Source organism: Hylobates moloch, unplaced genomic scaffold, assembly GCF_009828535.3.
Source record: "Hylobates moloch isolate HMO894 unplaced genomic scaffold, HMol_V3 SCAFFOLD_19, whole genome shotgun sequence".
Lineage (NCBI taxonomy): Eukaryota > Metazoa > Chordata > Mammalia > Primates > Hylobatidae > Hylobates > Hylobates moloch.
The window spans coordinates 73,596,956-73,614,697 of NW_026652294.1; the positions used below are offsets into that span (position 1 = coordinate 73,596,956).

Sequence of the window (17,742 nt, forward strand, 5' to 3'; positions counted from 1 at the left end):
GTATACATATGTAACAAACCTGCACGCTGTGCACATGTACCCTAAAACTTAAAGTATAATAGTAATAAAATTAAAAAAAAACAAAGAATATATCTTTTTAAAAATACTTCATTGCCAAAAAAGGTGCAAATGATAATCTGAGCCTTCAGAAAGTTCTCATCTTTTTGCTTGTGGAGGGTCTTGCCTTGATGTTAATCGCTGCTGACTGATCATGGTGGTGGCTGCTTAAAGTTCGGGTGGCTGTGGCAGTTTCTTAAAATAAGACAACAATGAAATTCACTGCAGACTCTTCCTTTCATGAAAAATTTCTCTGTAGCATGCAATGTTGTTTGATAGCATTCTACCCACAGTAGAACTTTACAGTGTCAGTCCTCTCAAACCCTGCCACTGCTTTATCAATCAAGTTTATGTAATATTCCAAACCCTTTGTTGTCATTTCACAATGTTCACAGCATCATCACTAGGAGTAGATTCCATCTTAAGAAACCACTTTCTTTGCTTATCCATAAGAAGCAACTCCTCATTCTTTCAGGGTTTATCATGAGATTGTAGCAATTGAGTCACATCTTCAAGCCCCACTTCTTAGTTCTCTTACTGTTTCCACCACATCTGCAGTGACTTCCTTCATTAAAGTACCGTATCCCTCAAAGTCATCCAGGAGGGTTAGAATGAACTTTTTCCCAATTCCTATTAATGCTGCCATTTTGATCTCCTTCCATGAACCATGAATGCTATTCCTGGCATCTAGAATGGTGAATCCTTTCCATAAGTTTTTCTACTTACTTTACCCAGATCCACCAGAGGAATCACTATCTATGGCAGCTTAGAATGGATGTTGTGTCACCAGGTCTGAAAATAACATGAATATCCTTGTACATCTCCATCAGAGCTCTTGGGTGACCAGGTGCATTGTCAATTATCAGTAATACTTTGAAAGCAACCTTTTATTCTGAGCAGATCTCAACAATGGGCTTAAAATAGTCAATAAACCATGCTATAAACAGATATGCTGTCATCCAGGCTTTATTGTTCCATTTATAGAGCACAGGCAGAGTAGACTTAGCATAATTTGCAGAGCCCTGGGATTTTTGGAATGGTAAATGAGCACTGGTTTGAATTTCAGGTCACCAGTGGCATTGGCCCTTGGCAAGACAGTCAGCCTGTCCTTTGAAGCTTTGAGGGCAAGCACTGACTTCTCCTCTGTAGCTGTGGAATTCCTAGATAGCATATTCTTCCAACAGAAGGCTCTTTTGTTTACATTTGAAAATCTGTTAGTGTCACCATCTTCATCAATGGTCCTTGCTAGATCTTCTGGATAACTTGCTGTAGCTTCCACATCAGCATTTGCTGCTTCACCTTGCACTTATGCTGTGGACATGGCTTCTTTTCTTAAATCTCATTACCAGCCTCTGCTAGCTTCCAACTTTTCTTCTGCAGATTCCTCACCTCTCTCAGCCTTCATATAATTGAAGAGCATTAAGATCTTGCTCTAGATTGGGCTTTGGCTCAAGGGAATGTTGTGACTGGTTTGATCTTCTATCTAGAACTTTCTCTGTATCATCAATAAGACTGTTTCACTTTCTTGTAATTTATGTGCTCACAGGAGTAGCACTTTCAGTTTCCTTCAAGGACTTTTTCTTTGGATTCATAACTTGCCTTTTTAGTGCAAGAGGCCTAGCTTTCAGCCTGTCTTGGCTTCCAGCACGCCTTCCTCTCTAAGCCATCTTCATCAATGGTCTTTGCTAGATCTTCTGGATAACTGCTGCAGCTTCCACATCAGCATTTGCTGCTTCATTTCTAGCTTTCAATTTAAAGTGAGAGACGGGTGAATCTTCCTTTCACTTGAACATTTAAAAACCATTGTGGGATTATTAAATGGCCTAATTTTAATATTGTTGTCTCGGGCAATAGGGAGGCCCCAGGAGAGGGAGAGAGACAGAGGAATGGCTCAATGATGGAGCAGTCAGAGCACACACCACATTTATCTATGAAGTTTGCCTTCTTATATTCTCTCTGTTTGGGACACCCCAGAATAATTACAATACTAGCATTAAAGATACTGATCACAGATCACCATATGGTTTTTTTAAAGTTTGAAATGTTGCTAGAATTACCAAAATGTGACACAGAGACATGAAATGAGCACATGCTGTTGGAAAAATGTTGCTGACAGAGTTGCTAGACACTGTGTTGCCATAAACCTTCAATATGTAAAAAATACAATATCTAAGAAGCACAATAAAGCAAGGTGCAATAAAATGAGGCATGCCTGTATACTATTAAAGCATGGGGTACGATTTATACTTTTAGTAGTTTCTATGAACACCTAAATTTAGCCAAAAAATATATCTAGTATCATATCAACATAATCATTTCTGTCAGTTCCATTAAAAATTAAGTGTATCATTTATATGCTTTGTCTTCATAATTCCAGATAAGTTTGTACTGAAAAGGCCAGTTATTCCAATGTTATCTTGAACCTGCCATAATCTCTTTTTCTATCATGAACACAAACTGTTTTATAGACATTTGTTTACTATAATACTCTATTGTTCAGGTATTGTAACCTTCTACTTTTAACTTCATTGCTTTCTTTTTTCACAAGATATAACTGAACAGTCCTACAGTGTTTTCAGTTTCAGAAATATTTAACTCCTGTTAAATTATTGTTTACACTGACACCTAGCTGTGATCCTGAAACTGAATTTTCTATATAAACAAAAACAGATGCTCTGAGAAAGGCATTAGAAAGTCTGTAGTTTTACTTACTCTCGTCTCCACAGACACATACTCCATAATTTAAAACCAAATGCTTGTGAGAAAGCTTGCTCATCATGCTTGCTGCTTCAAAGAAAGACTAAGGAAAAGGAAAAAAAGTACAAAGAATTGTTATTTGACTGTTGTCCATAAGTACTCAGTTCAGAAAATTCTCTCTGCCATAATAAAGATGCACTTTCTCCTACTCTCAGCATGACTATAGATAAGGATACAATGTGTTTTGGTCCCTTTATATGGACCTGCAACTGCCATCAACATTCTGAGGAAACCCCTGTGTAAGCCTGGAATATGGAGATCAAAGTGAGAGAGAGCAAGAGTGGTACAGGAATCATGAATAATGCCAGTCAAACAGGCTTGACCCATAACACCTGAAATAGAGAACAGAAGTACAACTAGAGGTAGATGTCAGAGATAGATTTAGGACACTGAGGTAGATGGATGTAGCCTTTAAATAACACTTGCTAAAGAATTAAGAATGTGCAGATAAAATATCACGACATTTGTGTCAGGATACTAGCATAGTTTTTTTTAATTATACAGATATTTTAATTGTATATATATCAGGTACACAGAATAAAAGTCCTACCCTCTAGAACATGAGAAGTCAATAAATAGAAAAGATATACAAATGGAATGAACATAAAAACAACTAAGCATGTGATCTTCAACCACATTCATACAGTTTTTCAACTAATCTTTTACAATTAAAAAGTCACTTATTTGAAACTGTAGAGTTGATAGATATATGCCATATAATTATTAGTTTGGAAACTTACAAAACAACTTTAGTGGTGTTATTTATGTGTGGAGAGAAAACTGTGTATGTAACTATCATGTTTCAGGGGACATGACTTAACAGTGAAGTTTTTTATGTTATAGGGAAGAAAACAAGTATTAGTATCAAGTATCTTAGAAATGCTATCTAATATAATGACATTTATTCAGTATATGTTCTTTCCCTAACTCCATTCTAACTGTTTAAAAACTATCAAGTGAAGTTACAGAAGTTAAACCATTAAATGTGGCATCTTTTCTTACACAAAGTATCTTCTCTTAGAAATGAGGTATTTAATTAAGTAACCTTCTTAGTGACCCCAATTATAATCAAAAGAGGCCACAAGACTACAGACTACTGACAAAAAGTGACAGTGCAGACACTTTCCATCAATCAACAGGCAGTCCAAGGGACATAAGAGAACACAAGTCTGGGTAACATGAATTTGGTAAGAAAGCAGGCTAAACCTCCTGTGTCTTAGTATTCGAAGTGAGTCATTCTATACAATTTTTGACTAATCCGAGAAAGGCCAAAAAAAAAGTATTCTGTTTAAAGGCAGGGAGGTACATCATAACTTTTAAAAACATGTCAAGGCAAACATACATTTTACCTAGAATACTTCATTTTCTAATTATGCATCATTACTGTACTTATATTTAGTAAAGTGAACAGGGTAGTATTATAATCTGTTTATATTCAAAGAACATAGTAAACTAGCTGACAAAATTTACCTATCCTAAAGAAAAAACTCAGTTGGTTGAGACTGACAAGGTAGGATTAGCTTTCCAATGCAGAGGAGGACAACTGTTGCCATAACATGAATATTAGTAAAGGAGCTCACTGCCGTGAATACTTAGGATACATAGGTACGTGGCCAACTCCAGACCTAAGAGCAATATAAAGCTACTCAAAACAAAACACCCCACAAATAATTAAAACCCCATTCCCTATCAGAGCTTCATTTCTCTTATGTTGTATCAGCCTCATAGTATACCCAGCACAGTGCTGCATTAGGGTGGCATACAAGGTGTGAAAAAGAAGGTGCAGTTTGATGAAACAAATTCCGCATTTAAAGAGCTGAAGTTTTTAACACCAGTGAGACGTTCTCGACGTCTTCAAGAGAAAACTTCTAAATTGCCAGATATGTTAAAAGATCATTATCCTTGTGTATCTTCATTGGAACAGCTAACGGAGTTGGGAAGAGAAACTGATGCTTTTGTATGCCGCCCTAATGCAGCACTGTGCCGAGGATACTAGCATAGTTTAACATCACTCTAATTCAACTAAACTTTGACTAGAACCCCTGGGTATGATTAGTGAATCACGATCACCAATACTGTGGTGTTCTGGATTAGAACAACTCTTTGGCTTGAACTTTTCACATCATCTTCTAACACCCACTAACACCCTTTAAGATATTGTAAGTATCATATCTTGCTATGTTCAGAGCTGTGGCAACTGGCCATGGGGTCTGCCAGCTAGCATCTCTGGATGATGCCCAGAGGCATCTAGATTTCACTAAGAATGTTCCTTAGTACAGTGCCTTTGAAACTTGGTTTTTTGTTTGTTTGTTTGTTTTTTTAATACATGAAATTGTAGAGGAACCTCTGTGTAACCCATAAAGCTCTGGGCAGCCAAGTTTGAAAATCATGGCCACAGCATATGCAGAAATGTAGTAACACTCCTAACATAATGCTAAACATAATTAGTTGGGAATTAATTTTTTTAATCCAGTAATTTTCAAACCCTGTAATTCTATAGCCCCACAAGAACGTATCCTCAGAAAAGTCCTTGACACATTTAAAAATTACAATTTTGAAAAGCTGCACACATGAGTATGTTGTATGCATATGAGAGCACATCTTCAAACAGCATAAACTACATGAAAGATATGAAGAACATACACACCTCTGAATAGTTTCTGTGTGCTTTATCCAGAACTTTTAAAAGAACTTCTGTTTCATGCAGTTGACCGTAGTCTCCTACTTCTCTTCGTGTGCCTTTAAAAATCTTTGTAAAAGTGCCTTGGCCAAGGCTTTCATTCTTCAAGAGAAAAAGGTAAAAGAAAAGAATAAGTAAAGATGGAGAACGAAGTAGGAACAAAAAGATACATTCAATGAGGAAGAATTTTTTTAAATCCATAAGCAAGTATGTTCCTTAGAATCTAAACCCAGATTTAAGACTCCAAATTAATGCTTTTATTCTGCTTCCTTAAATAGTAATGAGAGACAGAAAACAAGGATTAATGAATTAAGTGTATTTTGGCTCTACTCGGTTTTGAAATCTCCTGAAAGGGCTATAATTGTCACTTTTTAAAAACAGAGTCAGTGTTTACGTACATTTGCTTACATGAGAATCATTTTCTTTGTCTGCCTTTCCTACTAGCGCAACAGAGAATGTGTGGTCTGCAGAGGCAGAATATCTGACTTTTTCTTATTACCACTTGTATGACCTTGTACGACCTTGTACAGGCTATTTAATCTCTGTGCTGCAGCTGTCTTGGTTCTTCATTTGAAAAATGAGAATAATAACTATTTTCCCATAGGATTGTTATGAACAGTAAGTGAAAAAATACATAAAAGCACTTAGTACAGTCCATGACACATAGTAAATGTGCATTAAGTATTAGCTATTACTACTAATACTAGTATTTCTTGCATATCTTTACAAAGTAATTGTTGAAAGCCTACACTCTGCAGTAAGGCTGCTTGTGTTCAAATCCAAGGTCTACTATTTATTGGATTTGTAATGTTAGTCAAGTTACCTGGCCACTGTTTCCTGTTACTCACGTGAAGATTCTTGTCTTTACCATTCTGGCTAATTCTATCTATTGTCTCCTTATATTGCTCAGATATCAGTTGGGTCTTTCTCATTTTGCCTTCCATGCCCCTTAATCCCTCTTACATACAATCCATTTCTTTCTCCCTAACTGCTGCATTCTTAATAATTTCTTCAGATCTATCTTGAGGTTTACAGCATCTCTCTTCAGCTATAACTAATTTCATTTTCATCCTGTATATTCTGTTTTAATGTCAATGAGGATATTTATCATTTCTGTGCCTTTTTCCTGAAATCTTTTTTGTTTGTTAAAACAATGTATTGTTATTTCTCCGTGGTTTCCATTCCTTTTCTATCTTTAAACATGTATATGTATTTTATAATCTGTATCTGAAAATTCTGTGATAGGAAGTTCCTGGAGTTCTAATTTTGATGTTTGTTGGTCTACTGACTCTTAATTAATCCTGCATTATTTCCTTGTATGTTTCTAAATTTTCTATTAAAAGCTCATGTTTGGAATGGTTTTATCTGTGGGAATTATGGGCTGCCTAGGTTAAGAGTATATGGTTCTGAAAAGATTTTTTTGTTTCTTCCAAACACCACACAATATTAGGACAGTACCACTTTTAATTTAGGATTTCTCACTCTATGTAGTTAGTATAATGAAGCCCAAATTAAAAAGCTTATGATGACAAATTCTTAGGAGAGACTCCTTTTCCTCACTAGAAGCCCAATTAAAAATGACAATATTCCTTTTCTTCTCTGCTTGCTAGTGGGTGAATATTTCACATTCTATATACTGTTTTACTGAGGATGTATTTACTTAAGTGTCCTGGTTTTATTCAGGGATAGTCTCACTTTTAACTCCTGGCCCTGCACAGGTCTGAGACCTGGCCCTTTTAAATTGCTTTTAAATCTTAACCCCCTTGATAAATGTGGCTGATCATCAACCCTCACCACCTGGCAGCCAGATTATCAGATCTTATGTATGACAGGTGACCCCCGAACAGCATGGGTTTGGACTGCACAGGTCCATTTATATGTGGATTTTTTTCAATAAATCCAGTGGGCAGTACTGGATAGGCAGGTTCTGCATCTGCAAGGAAACTCAGTTGGAAAATATAGTATTTCTGCACTCCAGCCTGAGTGACAGAGCAAGTCCTGCTCTAAAAAATAAATAAATAATTTAAAAAAATAATTAGTTATTTTAAAAAAGAAATACAGTGTTCATAGGATGCAAAACCCATGTATATAGAGGGCCAACTTTTCATATCCACAGGTTCCACTTAAGTATCCTCAGATATTGGCATCCATGGGTAGTCCTGGCACCAATCCCTCATGGACACTGAGAGATGGCTGGATTTTTTTCTCAGTTTCTTCTTTATTTTTAACCCCTTGAATTTCCCTTACTTTCTTGAGAACTTGAGAGTTACGATATAGGTCTTTGTAGATTTTTAATTTTTGATTTAAGATTTGTGAAGAATCATTTTTAAATTTCCAAAAAGAAAATTAAGACTCCATTCTTAGGATAATTAAGATAATTAATTTTGCTAACACCTAACACAAGGTTGGTATATTTTTCATAAGAAAAATATTTAAATCACAACTAAATTTGTATATGTTATAACAAAATAATTCCAAATGTCACATGAATGTAAATCAAGAAAACAGATGTTGTTTTAAAAGGACAAAAAAGACAGTAATCAGTATCTAATGACTTACAAATATCAAATCTTCATTTCTGATTTTGTGAAACACCATTTGGTTCATATGAGTAGGCCTCTGTAATGTTGGTGAGGTTGGTACGTCAGAAACACCATTCGTTCTGAAGACTAGAAGGTTTGATTTATCTGAAAAAATAAAATACATATATATCACGTCAAAATACACTGAAAATATGAATTGCTCCAAAGAGGAGTAAAATGAAATGTGTTCTATGTATAAGAAATGCTTAATAACTCCTGATTGTTCTTTTTTTATAATAGAAAATTATTTTAGGGGTCAACTCATTGAACTTTGATGTTTTCTTCTTAGTTACTTCATACATTCAAAATTATAATCACTTCCTTAACTAATGTAATTTGGATTTTGATGTATTCCTGCCAGTTATTTCATTAATTCAAAATTATAGTAACTTCCTTAACTCATACAGTTTTTCAGGAATTTTAATAATTTTTAATAGTAAGTCTCATTATTTCAAGGAATTTCCAACTTTACTATCTTTATTTTTAAAATACAGAAATTAAAATCCTCAAAGTATTTGAAAATTTTTACTTAAAACATTAAGAATTTAGTAGTGAGATCTTCCAGTTCAATAAATGACATCACACCACACAATTATTATGTTTAAAATCTCATTTTAGAATAATTGAACTTCAAGTCACTTCTAGACCACCAAAACCAAAGTAAACAATCTTATTTGATGATGCTTGTACAATAGAATAAGATAAAATTAACTTTTATAGCTGCTTCTTTCATATATCCTTTGAAATCAATGTACTGAAGATACTTCACACCACATAAACAGTCCATGACCAGTAATTTAAAACTAGAAAATTATCTTACCTTTTGGCTTTGGGGGACAGCATTTAGTAAACTGGAAAATTATATTGTCTGAGCGAACGGTTTCCATCTGGTAACAATTCAAAAGATCTTTAAGACTGCTGAAGTTCTTCTTTGTCCCACTGAGGTTGTACTCTTCATTCTCATTTTTTGTAATCAAACAGTGTTTATATTCAATGACATTTTCTCGCTGTATGAGTTTAATTATAAAGAAAGGGAGGGATAGTCACAATGGACATCACAGTGATTATTCTGACAAAATGATATCACAAGAACAAGCAACAGAATAAACATTTGAACCATGAATCTGATGTAGTGCCAGTATAGTGATAGAAGTACTTAGTTCCTCAAAAGGGCAATTTACAATTTCTCAGCCTACAAAAGTGGGTTAAAAGTTGATTTTACGAAAAAGCATGTAAGAAGGCAATGATAATTAATAGCAACAATAATACCATCCTTAATAGTTTTCCATCATTTATAAGATAAAGCCTAAAACAAATGTAGCATATAGAGCCTTCCATGAGCTGCTTTCTGCCTCCATCTCCAATCTCAGCTCCTGCCACTGCCAACATGCAACCTATGTTCCAGCCATATTAAATGACTTAAATCATTTCAAGCAAAGGCCATGCTGCTTCATGCCTTGATAACTCTTCATGCTATCTCTCTCCCTAAGAATGTATACCCACTTCTTCTGAGCAATGAACCTTTATTCATTCATCAAAACTCAGTTCAAGTACCACTTTTTCTAAGAGGTCTTCTCTAATGCTCACCTTGAACATACAGCCATTCCACTGCACCACCATTGTATTTGTATAATTATCTTTAATATGATATTTTTAATATTTTGCAGTTTTTAAATATTTGTCTTATGCACTACATTATGAACTTGTTCATCTATTTTTTAAGGTGCATTTTATAAACATACTGATTCTACTCAGAAACATTTATATAAAATCTACCAATACCTCAAGGTCAATTAAGTTCTTCCTATGCCAAATAACCTTTCTTGGTTTTTTTTTTTTTGAGACAGTGTCTCGCTCTGTTGCCAGGCTGGAGTGCAGTGGCACAATCTTGGCTCACTGCAACCTCCACCTCCCAGGTTCAAGCACTTCTCCTGCCTCAGCCTCCCGAGTAGCTGGGACTACAGGTGCACACCACCACGTCCAGCTAATTTTTGTAATTTTAGTAGAGACAGGGTTTCACCATTTCACCACATTGGCCAAGATGGTCTCAATCTCTTGACCTCGTGATCCACCCACCTTGGCCTCCCAAAGTGCTGATATTACAGGCGTGAGCCACCACACCCGGCCACCCTTTCTTAATAATTGTAAACCTGTTACTGTCTATATTTGCCTATGCTAGATAATTACAAGGTTCAATTTAGAATTTTTTGTATACTTGAAAATTTTTGTTTGTCCAGTAGATAAGTTTCCCGAAGGTAGGGCTGTAGCATAAACTCTCTAATACATAGCTCTCATATTAGGCTTGGCACATACAGTGAACATAAAATATATATATATATTTTTTGAATTGATACTTGAATATAATGTACTATTATCTGTTACAGTAAGAGGATACTTTGAAATTACGATAGATTACCAGTTTTACACAAAGGTAAAGTGATGGCGTAACCTCCCTTCTGTAATTAATCTACCCTCTACATATGCCAAATATAAGTTGCATTTTATAAAAATTAAAATAATTGAAAAACAAAATTCTTATTTTTCTCTATTTTAAAAAAGCAAGATAAATTTGGAAGCTTCTATAATTTCTTAGGATTTATACCATGAAATTGCCTCATAAGTGATAGTATATAATCATAGATGAGATCCAAAATGATCTGTATTAACAGTGGGGTTTCACTGCAGTTTTACCTTTAAAACATGCAGTGTAGACCACTATTCTTAATATTAGAAAATCATCAGATAAAAGTGCTTTAATGTTTCTATTTGTTTGTTATTGCCTGTTTTTCTCTGTTTCCTCTAATTCTGTAACCACTGTTAATAAACAGAAAATTTGCTTCCGATTTATTTTGTTCTACATGATGTGGCAAAGATTTCCAGTTTTGCGAAGCAAAGAAACATCAAGACACTTGATGAAATACCTTTTAACACACTGGTAACACCAAAACATCAGAAAATAAAATAAATCCAAAATAAAAAGATGGACATTATAAATTATTTTATATTGTTATATAAACCCTGGGAATTATATCTTATTTGTACAGAATCTCTGAGGAAATTAAGCATTATACTAGTTATCATATCCAAAGCTATAATTCTGAGTATTAAGGAAATATGGTAAATAAATATGGAGAGGAAATTAAATGAACTAAATAAAGTGTTACCACTAATAAGTGTGACATACTAACCTCGACAGCAAAAGTCAAAAAATATTTATTAAAGTCCTTAGGACTGCATCGAAGTACATACAGTCCAGTCTGATTACCTGCTTTCTTCAGTTTACTGATGGCAAAATCCATCCTAAAGGTAAAGAAGAAGCAATTTGAATAATGTAGTAAGCACCATAACATTATGACCAAGTGTCATCTAAAACAGTCAAAAGTCAAATCTAAAACTGTCAGAATTATCTCCTCTACTTTATATGGTTAGCAATAATCTTTCAAAGGAAAAAATCAAAGTACCAAGCTATTTCGCAGTAAGTTCAAACCACTTCAAGGGACAGTTATATAGCTTTAAAAACCAATAAAAGGTATTATAAGACAAAATGACAAGAACAATTTGTTCATTTGATTTTTCTGCCTGCTGGTTACAAAGTTAATATTTTTAAAACCATACTCTCAGAAACCTTCATTTAACTAAAAAGATAATATATCAGAAAATACTTATATCTCTTCTACCATAGCAGTTACTGACATAAAAATCTGAATGCATGATTTTATTATTTAGTATGATAAAGTCTAAGAGAAGAACCATGGCAACTGACAAAAGACTACTGATTTTTAAAGTTTTCTATGTTTTCTGAAGCTGCACACCCTGAAAGAAAGAAAATATAATCTAATCTATAGAAAAGCAAGAATCATTCTGTTTCACTTATCACCATATTTCTAATATACAAACCAATGCTTGCACATAGTAGTGCACATAGTAGTTAGTTACTCAGTAAATAGAAATAAAAACGTTTGAATGAATTTATGGATACATGAATAAAGGCAAGGAGTTTTAAAAATATTAAACATGTAAATTACAAAGTTCAAGTAGTACAACTTTTTCATAGCAACAATATTCATTACTAAATAAATATTAAGCATAGACTAAATCAAGTCTTTATATTACCCTAGATATATTTTCTCAAATATTTAGGGGTAGGTTAAATGCAAAGAACATAATATGCTTATGATCCCAGATTTTCCCTTTGCTCGAGTTATTCAAATCTGTTGTCAGCATAAACCATATCCTATCTAAGAGATCATTAGGACTTAAGCTAAATAGATGTTATGCATGATAGCTAGCTTTACCCAGTATTAAACTAAGGATCTACAACTGTGTGAGCCAATATGATAGTTACTAGCCACATGTAGTTATTTAAATGTAAAGAAATTAAAATTAAATTAAAATTCAGTTCCTCGGTTGCACTAGCCACATCTCAAATGCTAAACAGCCACATGTAGCTAGTGGCTACTGTGTTACACAGCACAGATATAGAATATTTTCATCACTGCAGAAAGTTCTACATAGCACTAGTCTAGAAATGAGGACATCATATATATCTTGTGTTTGAACCTTTCAGAAGGAGATGGACTATCCAAACATAAAGAATTTTCAAATTTTGCACTGTGGCTTCCTTGCAGTATTTTAAAATTAATAAAACATAAATTGGTGGTCTTTGTTTTTTAGTAACATTCAGGAGTGAATCATACACAGGCATGATTAACAAATGTTAAACTTGTACAACTTATAAATATTATAGATTGGGATACAGATGGTAAATTATACACTAAATAATTCTAATTATTATGTAATCTGATTGCAAATAGCCTTTTGTTTAAAAAAAACTTGTCAAATTAATGTATTTTTTTCTAAACATACATGTATCACTCTGTTAAATCTTCTTTGTAAATATATCATTTACTTTTCTAAAAATTTACTTTTAAGTCTGTATTACTCACGAAATTGGGCCATGACAGTTGCTTTGTATATTTTCAAGCACTTTTGGAGGTGCTACTTCTTTACAGAGGTAATGATGTGCATCTGCAGTTAATCTATAATACCCATCAATTAATGACACGAAAGACAAAGCTTCCCTTAATGAGCTAAGTTCAATTTCCTAAGCAGAGAAAAGAAAAAGAAATAGCACCTTTTAGAAAGTCAACTCCATGTTAAATATTGAAAATTTTCTTCATTCCATGTCTTTAGAGTAATTCACCTAAATACATTTTCTTCTAAATTGCTCACATCTTTTATGGCTCAGTACTCAATATGAATTACAAAATTCTTAGGTCTGATATTTAAGATCCTCCTAAATACAAATTATCATACCTTCCCAGTTATAGTTCACTCCATCATTTTACTTAATTTTCCAATGTCCTTCTTAGACTAATATACCAGTTATCTCAGCTAGAAGTCTATTTAATATGATATAAAAGTTGACATTAGAAATCATGCGCATTTTTTTCTTTTGAGAGTCTTGCTTCATCACCCAGGCTGAAGTGCACTGGCACAATCTTGGCTCACTGCAACCTCCACCTCGCAGGCTCAAGCAATCCACCCACCTGACCCTCATGAGTAGCTGGGATTACAGGCGTGTGCCACCATGCCCAGCTAATTTTTGTATTTTTAGTAAAGACAGGTTCTCGCCATGTTGGCCAGGCTGGTCTCCAACTCCTGACCTCAAGTGATCCACCCACCTCGGTCTCCCAAAATGTTGGGATTACAGGCGTGAGCCACGGCATCGGCCCTACATACCAATTATATATTGTTAAAGTATTCATGCTGCAAACTAAAATGTTAGGATATGTAGCTATGCTATGATTTTTTTCTTTTGTCCCCTGTGCCCCTCACCCCCCGCCCCCCCCAGGCAGACTCTTGCTCTGTCGCCCAGGCTGGAGTGCAATGGCACGATCTCGGCTCACTGCAACTTCTGCCTCCCAGGTTCAAGTGATTCTCCTGTCTCAGTCTCCCAAAAAGCTGGGATTACAGGCACACGCCAAGACGCCCGGCTAATTCTTGCATTTTTAGTAGAGACGGGGTTTCAACATGTTGGCCAGGCTGGTCTCAAACTCCTGACCTAATGATCCACCCACCTTGGCCTCCCAAAGTGCTGGGATTACACACGTGAGTCACCATGCCCAGCCTGACTGTATCTTAATACATATGTGAACATATAGTCAGCCAAAAATGCATGTTACTTAAATGGGAAAATATATATACATATGTAAAAATATTTATATTTTTACATACAAAAAGTCAGTTATATAATGAAAAAAGCCCCAATTGTAGCAAAAAGGATGCAATATCAATAATTAACTAAAACTTCAAAACACTCTTATACAACTTTTTATTTAAATATATAGAAGATTAACCATGGTAGGAAAATTCATTATCATAAAAATCTAAAAATCCTCTCTAAATTAATTTTCTAATTTGTCTCAATCACATTAAAAATACAAACAAATACCAGAGGCTGTACCTAGAAAAACAGGGCAAACATGAAATTTAGAAAATCAGATCCAATATAAGAGAGATGAAAACACAGTTACTAGGATAAGAAAGGAATGACCAAAAATTACAGCTGACAAAATAATAGCTGTACCTAGAAAGCTTCCAGTCCACACTACAAAGTAAGATGCTGTGATCGAAGAGGTACTTCTCCAGAAAAGAAGTAAAAATGCTATCATATGTGACAGGTTTGATTATGTGAAATTTTGTATTGAGAAGTCCACTACTTTACAGAGTTCTTGTAGAAAATGAAAATAAAGCTAGATACAAAGGAAAAATCATAAAGCAATAATTAACTCCTGGAAAAAGTTCTATAAGAATGAAAATGTGATTACAGCATATTTCTTGGCCCAGCAATGAACAATATTTACATAATCAGAAAGAGAACACAGAATAGAGTCATAAACTAAAAATTATAATAAAGAGATAAGCATGTGACATGTTTGAACTATAAAAGGTATTTAGCTAACACAAATAGTCAAAAAAAAGGTACTATAAAAGGTATCCTAAACAAAATTAAAAGACTTGGAGATTACAAACATATATAACAAAGGAATATACCTAACATACATTGTGGGAATGAAACCTATAAAAGAATTAAAAATAAAAAAAGAAAACTAGTCAAAGGATATGAAAAGGCAATCCACAGAAGTATAAATATTAAAGCTGACCTATAAACACATGAGGTATTCCTCAATCTCAGGTTCTAATTAAGGAAATGAAATATAACAGGACAGCATTATTTTGCCCATTGATTTGGCAGAAAAATTAAAAGATTGATAACATCCAGTGTTGGCAAAGGGTACACGAAAAGAGGTGTACAGATACATTGGAAACACCTTTTTAGAAGTATTTTAATAATCTATCAAAGTTGTAAATATTCATACCCTTTGAACTAGCAGTTCACTAACTAGTATTCCTCTTATTGATATACAGGCACATTTTGTTTTACTGCACTTCCCTTTATTGCTCCTTGCAGATATGACTTTTTTTTTTTTTTTTTTTACAAATTGAAGGTTTCTGACAAACTTATGTGGAGCAAGTACAAGTCTATCAGTGCAATTTTTCCAGTAGCATATGCTTACTTCCTGTCTATGTGTCATGTTTTGGTAATTTTCACAAAATTTAAACTTTATTATTATTATACCTGTTACAGTGATTTGTGATCAATGACCTTTGATGTAACTATTGTACAGTTGTCCCTCAGAATACAAGGGGGATTAGTTACAGGACCCCTGCATATACCAAATTCTGAACATATTCAAGTTCTGAAATCAGCACTGCAGAACCCATATATGCAAAATGTCAGCCCTACACATAAGCAGGTTTCGCACCCTGTGAATACTATATTTTCCATCCATGTTAGGCAAAAAATAATTGCATATAAGTGGACCCACACAATTCAAACCTGTGATGTCCAAGGGTCAACTGTAATTGTTTTGGGGTACCACACACTGGGCCTATATAAGATGGTGAACTTAAGTGATAAATTTGTATATGTTCTGACTGCACCACCGAATAGCTATTTCCCTTTCTTTTTCCCTCTCCTCAGGCCTCCGTATTCCCTCAGACACAACAATAATGAAATTAGGCCAGTGACCGCTGAGTATTCAAGTGAAAGGAAGATTCACCCATCTCTCACTTTAAATCAAAAGCTAGAAATAATTAAGCTTAGTGAGGAAGGCATGCTGAAAGCCAGCAAAGGCTGAAAGCTAGGCCTCTTGTACCAAAAAGGCAAGTTAAGAATCCAAAGGAAAAGTCCTTAAAGGAAACTGAAAGTGCTACTCATGTGAGCACATAAATTATAAGAAAGTGAACAGCCTTATTGATGATACAGAGAAAGTTCTAGATAGAAGATCAAACCAGCCATAACATTCCCTTAAGCCAAAGCCTAATCTAGAGCAAGACCCTAATGCTCTTCAATTATATGAAGGCTGAGAGGTGAGGAAGCTGCAGAAGAAAAGTTGGAAGCTAGCAGAGGCTGCTTCATGAGGTTTAAGAAAAGAAGCCAGGTCCACAGCATAAGTGCAAGGTGAAGCAGCAAATGCTGAAGTGGATGCTACAGCAAGTTATCCAGAAGATCTAGCAAGGACCATTGATGAAGATGGTGACACTAACAAACAGATTTTCAAATGTAAACAGAACAGCCTTCTGTTGGAAGAATATGCTATCTAGGACTTCCACAGCTACACAGGAGAAGTCAGTGCTTGCCTTCAAAGTTTCAAAGGATAGGCTGACCCCCTTGCTAAGGGCCAATGCCATTGGTGACCTGAAATTCAAACCAGTGCTCATTTACCATTCCAAAAATCCCAGGGCTCTGCAAATTATGCTAAGTCTACTCTGCCTGTGCTCTATAAATGGAACAACAAGGCTTGGATGACAGCACATCTGTTGTTTATAGCATGGTTTACGACTATTTTAAGCCCATTGTTAAGATCTGCTCAGAAAAAAAGGTTGCTTTCAAAGTACTACTCTCATTGACAATGCACCTGGTCACCCAAGCACTCTGACAGAGATGTACAAGGATATTCATGTTATTTTCAGACCTGGTGACACAACATCCATTCTGTAGCCCATGGGTCAAGGAGTAATTTCAACTTTCAAGACTTATTATCTAAGAAATATATTTTGTAAGGCTAAGTTGCCATAGATAGTGATTCATCTGATGGAGCTGGGTAAATAGAAAAACTTATGGAAAGGATTAACCATTCTTGATGCCAGGAAGAACATCAGTGATTCATGGAAGAAGGTCAAAGTGTTAACATTATCAGGAATTTGTAAGAAGTTGATTCCAACCCTCATGGGTGACTTCGAGGGGTTAGACTTCAATGGAGGAAGTCGCTAGGATGTGGTAGAAATAGCAAAAGAACTAGAATTAGAAGTAGAGCTGAAGATGTGACTGAATTGCTACAATCTCATGATGAAATTTGGACAGATAAGTTGCTTCTTATGCATAAAAACATGGTTTCTTGAGATGAAATCTAGTCCTGGTGAAGAAGCTGTGAATGTTGTTGAAAACACAGCAAAGTATTTGGAGTAAAGTTTAGTAGATCAAGCAGTGGCAAGGTTTGAGAGGACTGACGCATTTTGAAAGAAATTCTACTGTCGGTAAAATGTTACCAAACAATGTCACATGCTACAGAGACATCTTTAACGAAATGAGTCTATTGA

The 17,742-nt window shown here is 34.8% G+C and overlaps 1 protein-coding gene across 1 annotated transcript in view; it reads right to left on the bottom strand.

The window, feature by feature from the left end:
• JAK2 (Janus kinase 2) overlaps nt 1-17,742 on the bottom strand; it is a 145,150-nt gene that overhangs the window by 57,492 nt on the left and 69,916 nt on the right. The window contains exons 9-14 of the mRNA XM_032138081.2: nt 13,023-13,180; nt 11,265-11,376; nt 8,897-9,083; nt 8,054-8,181; nt 5,462-5,596; nt 2,770-2,857 (exon numbers count right to left, since the gene is read on the bottom strand). Of these exons, the coding sequence (XP_031993972.2) occupies nt 2,770-2,857; nt 5,462-5,596; nt 8,054-8,181; nt 8,897-9,083; nt 11,265-11,376; nt 13,023-13,180 (808 nt within the window). The remainder of the gene's footprint in view (nt 1-2,769; nt 2,858-5,461; nt 5,597-8,053; nt 8,182-8,896; nt 9,084-11,264; nt 11,377-13,022; nt 13,181-17,742) is intronic.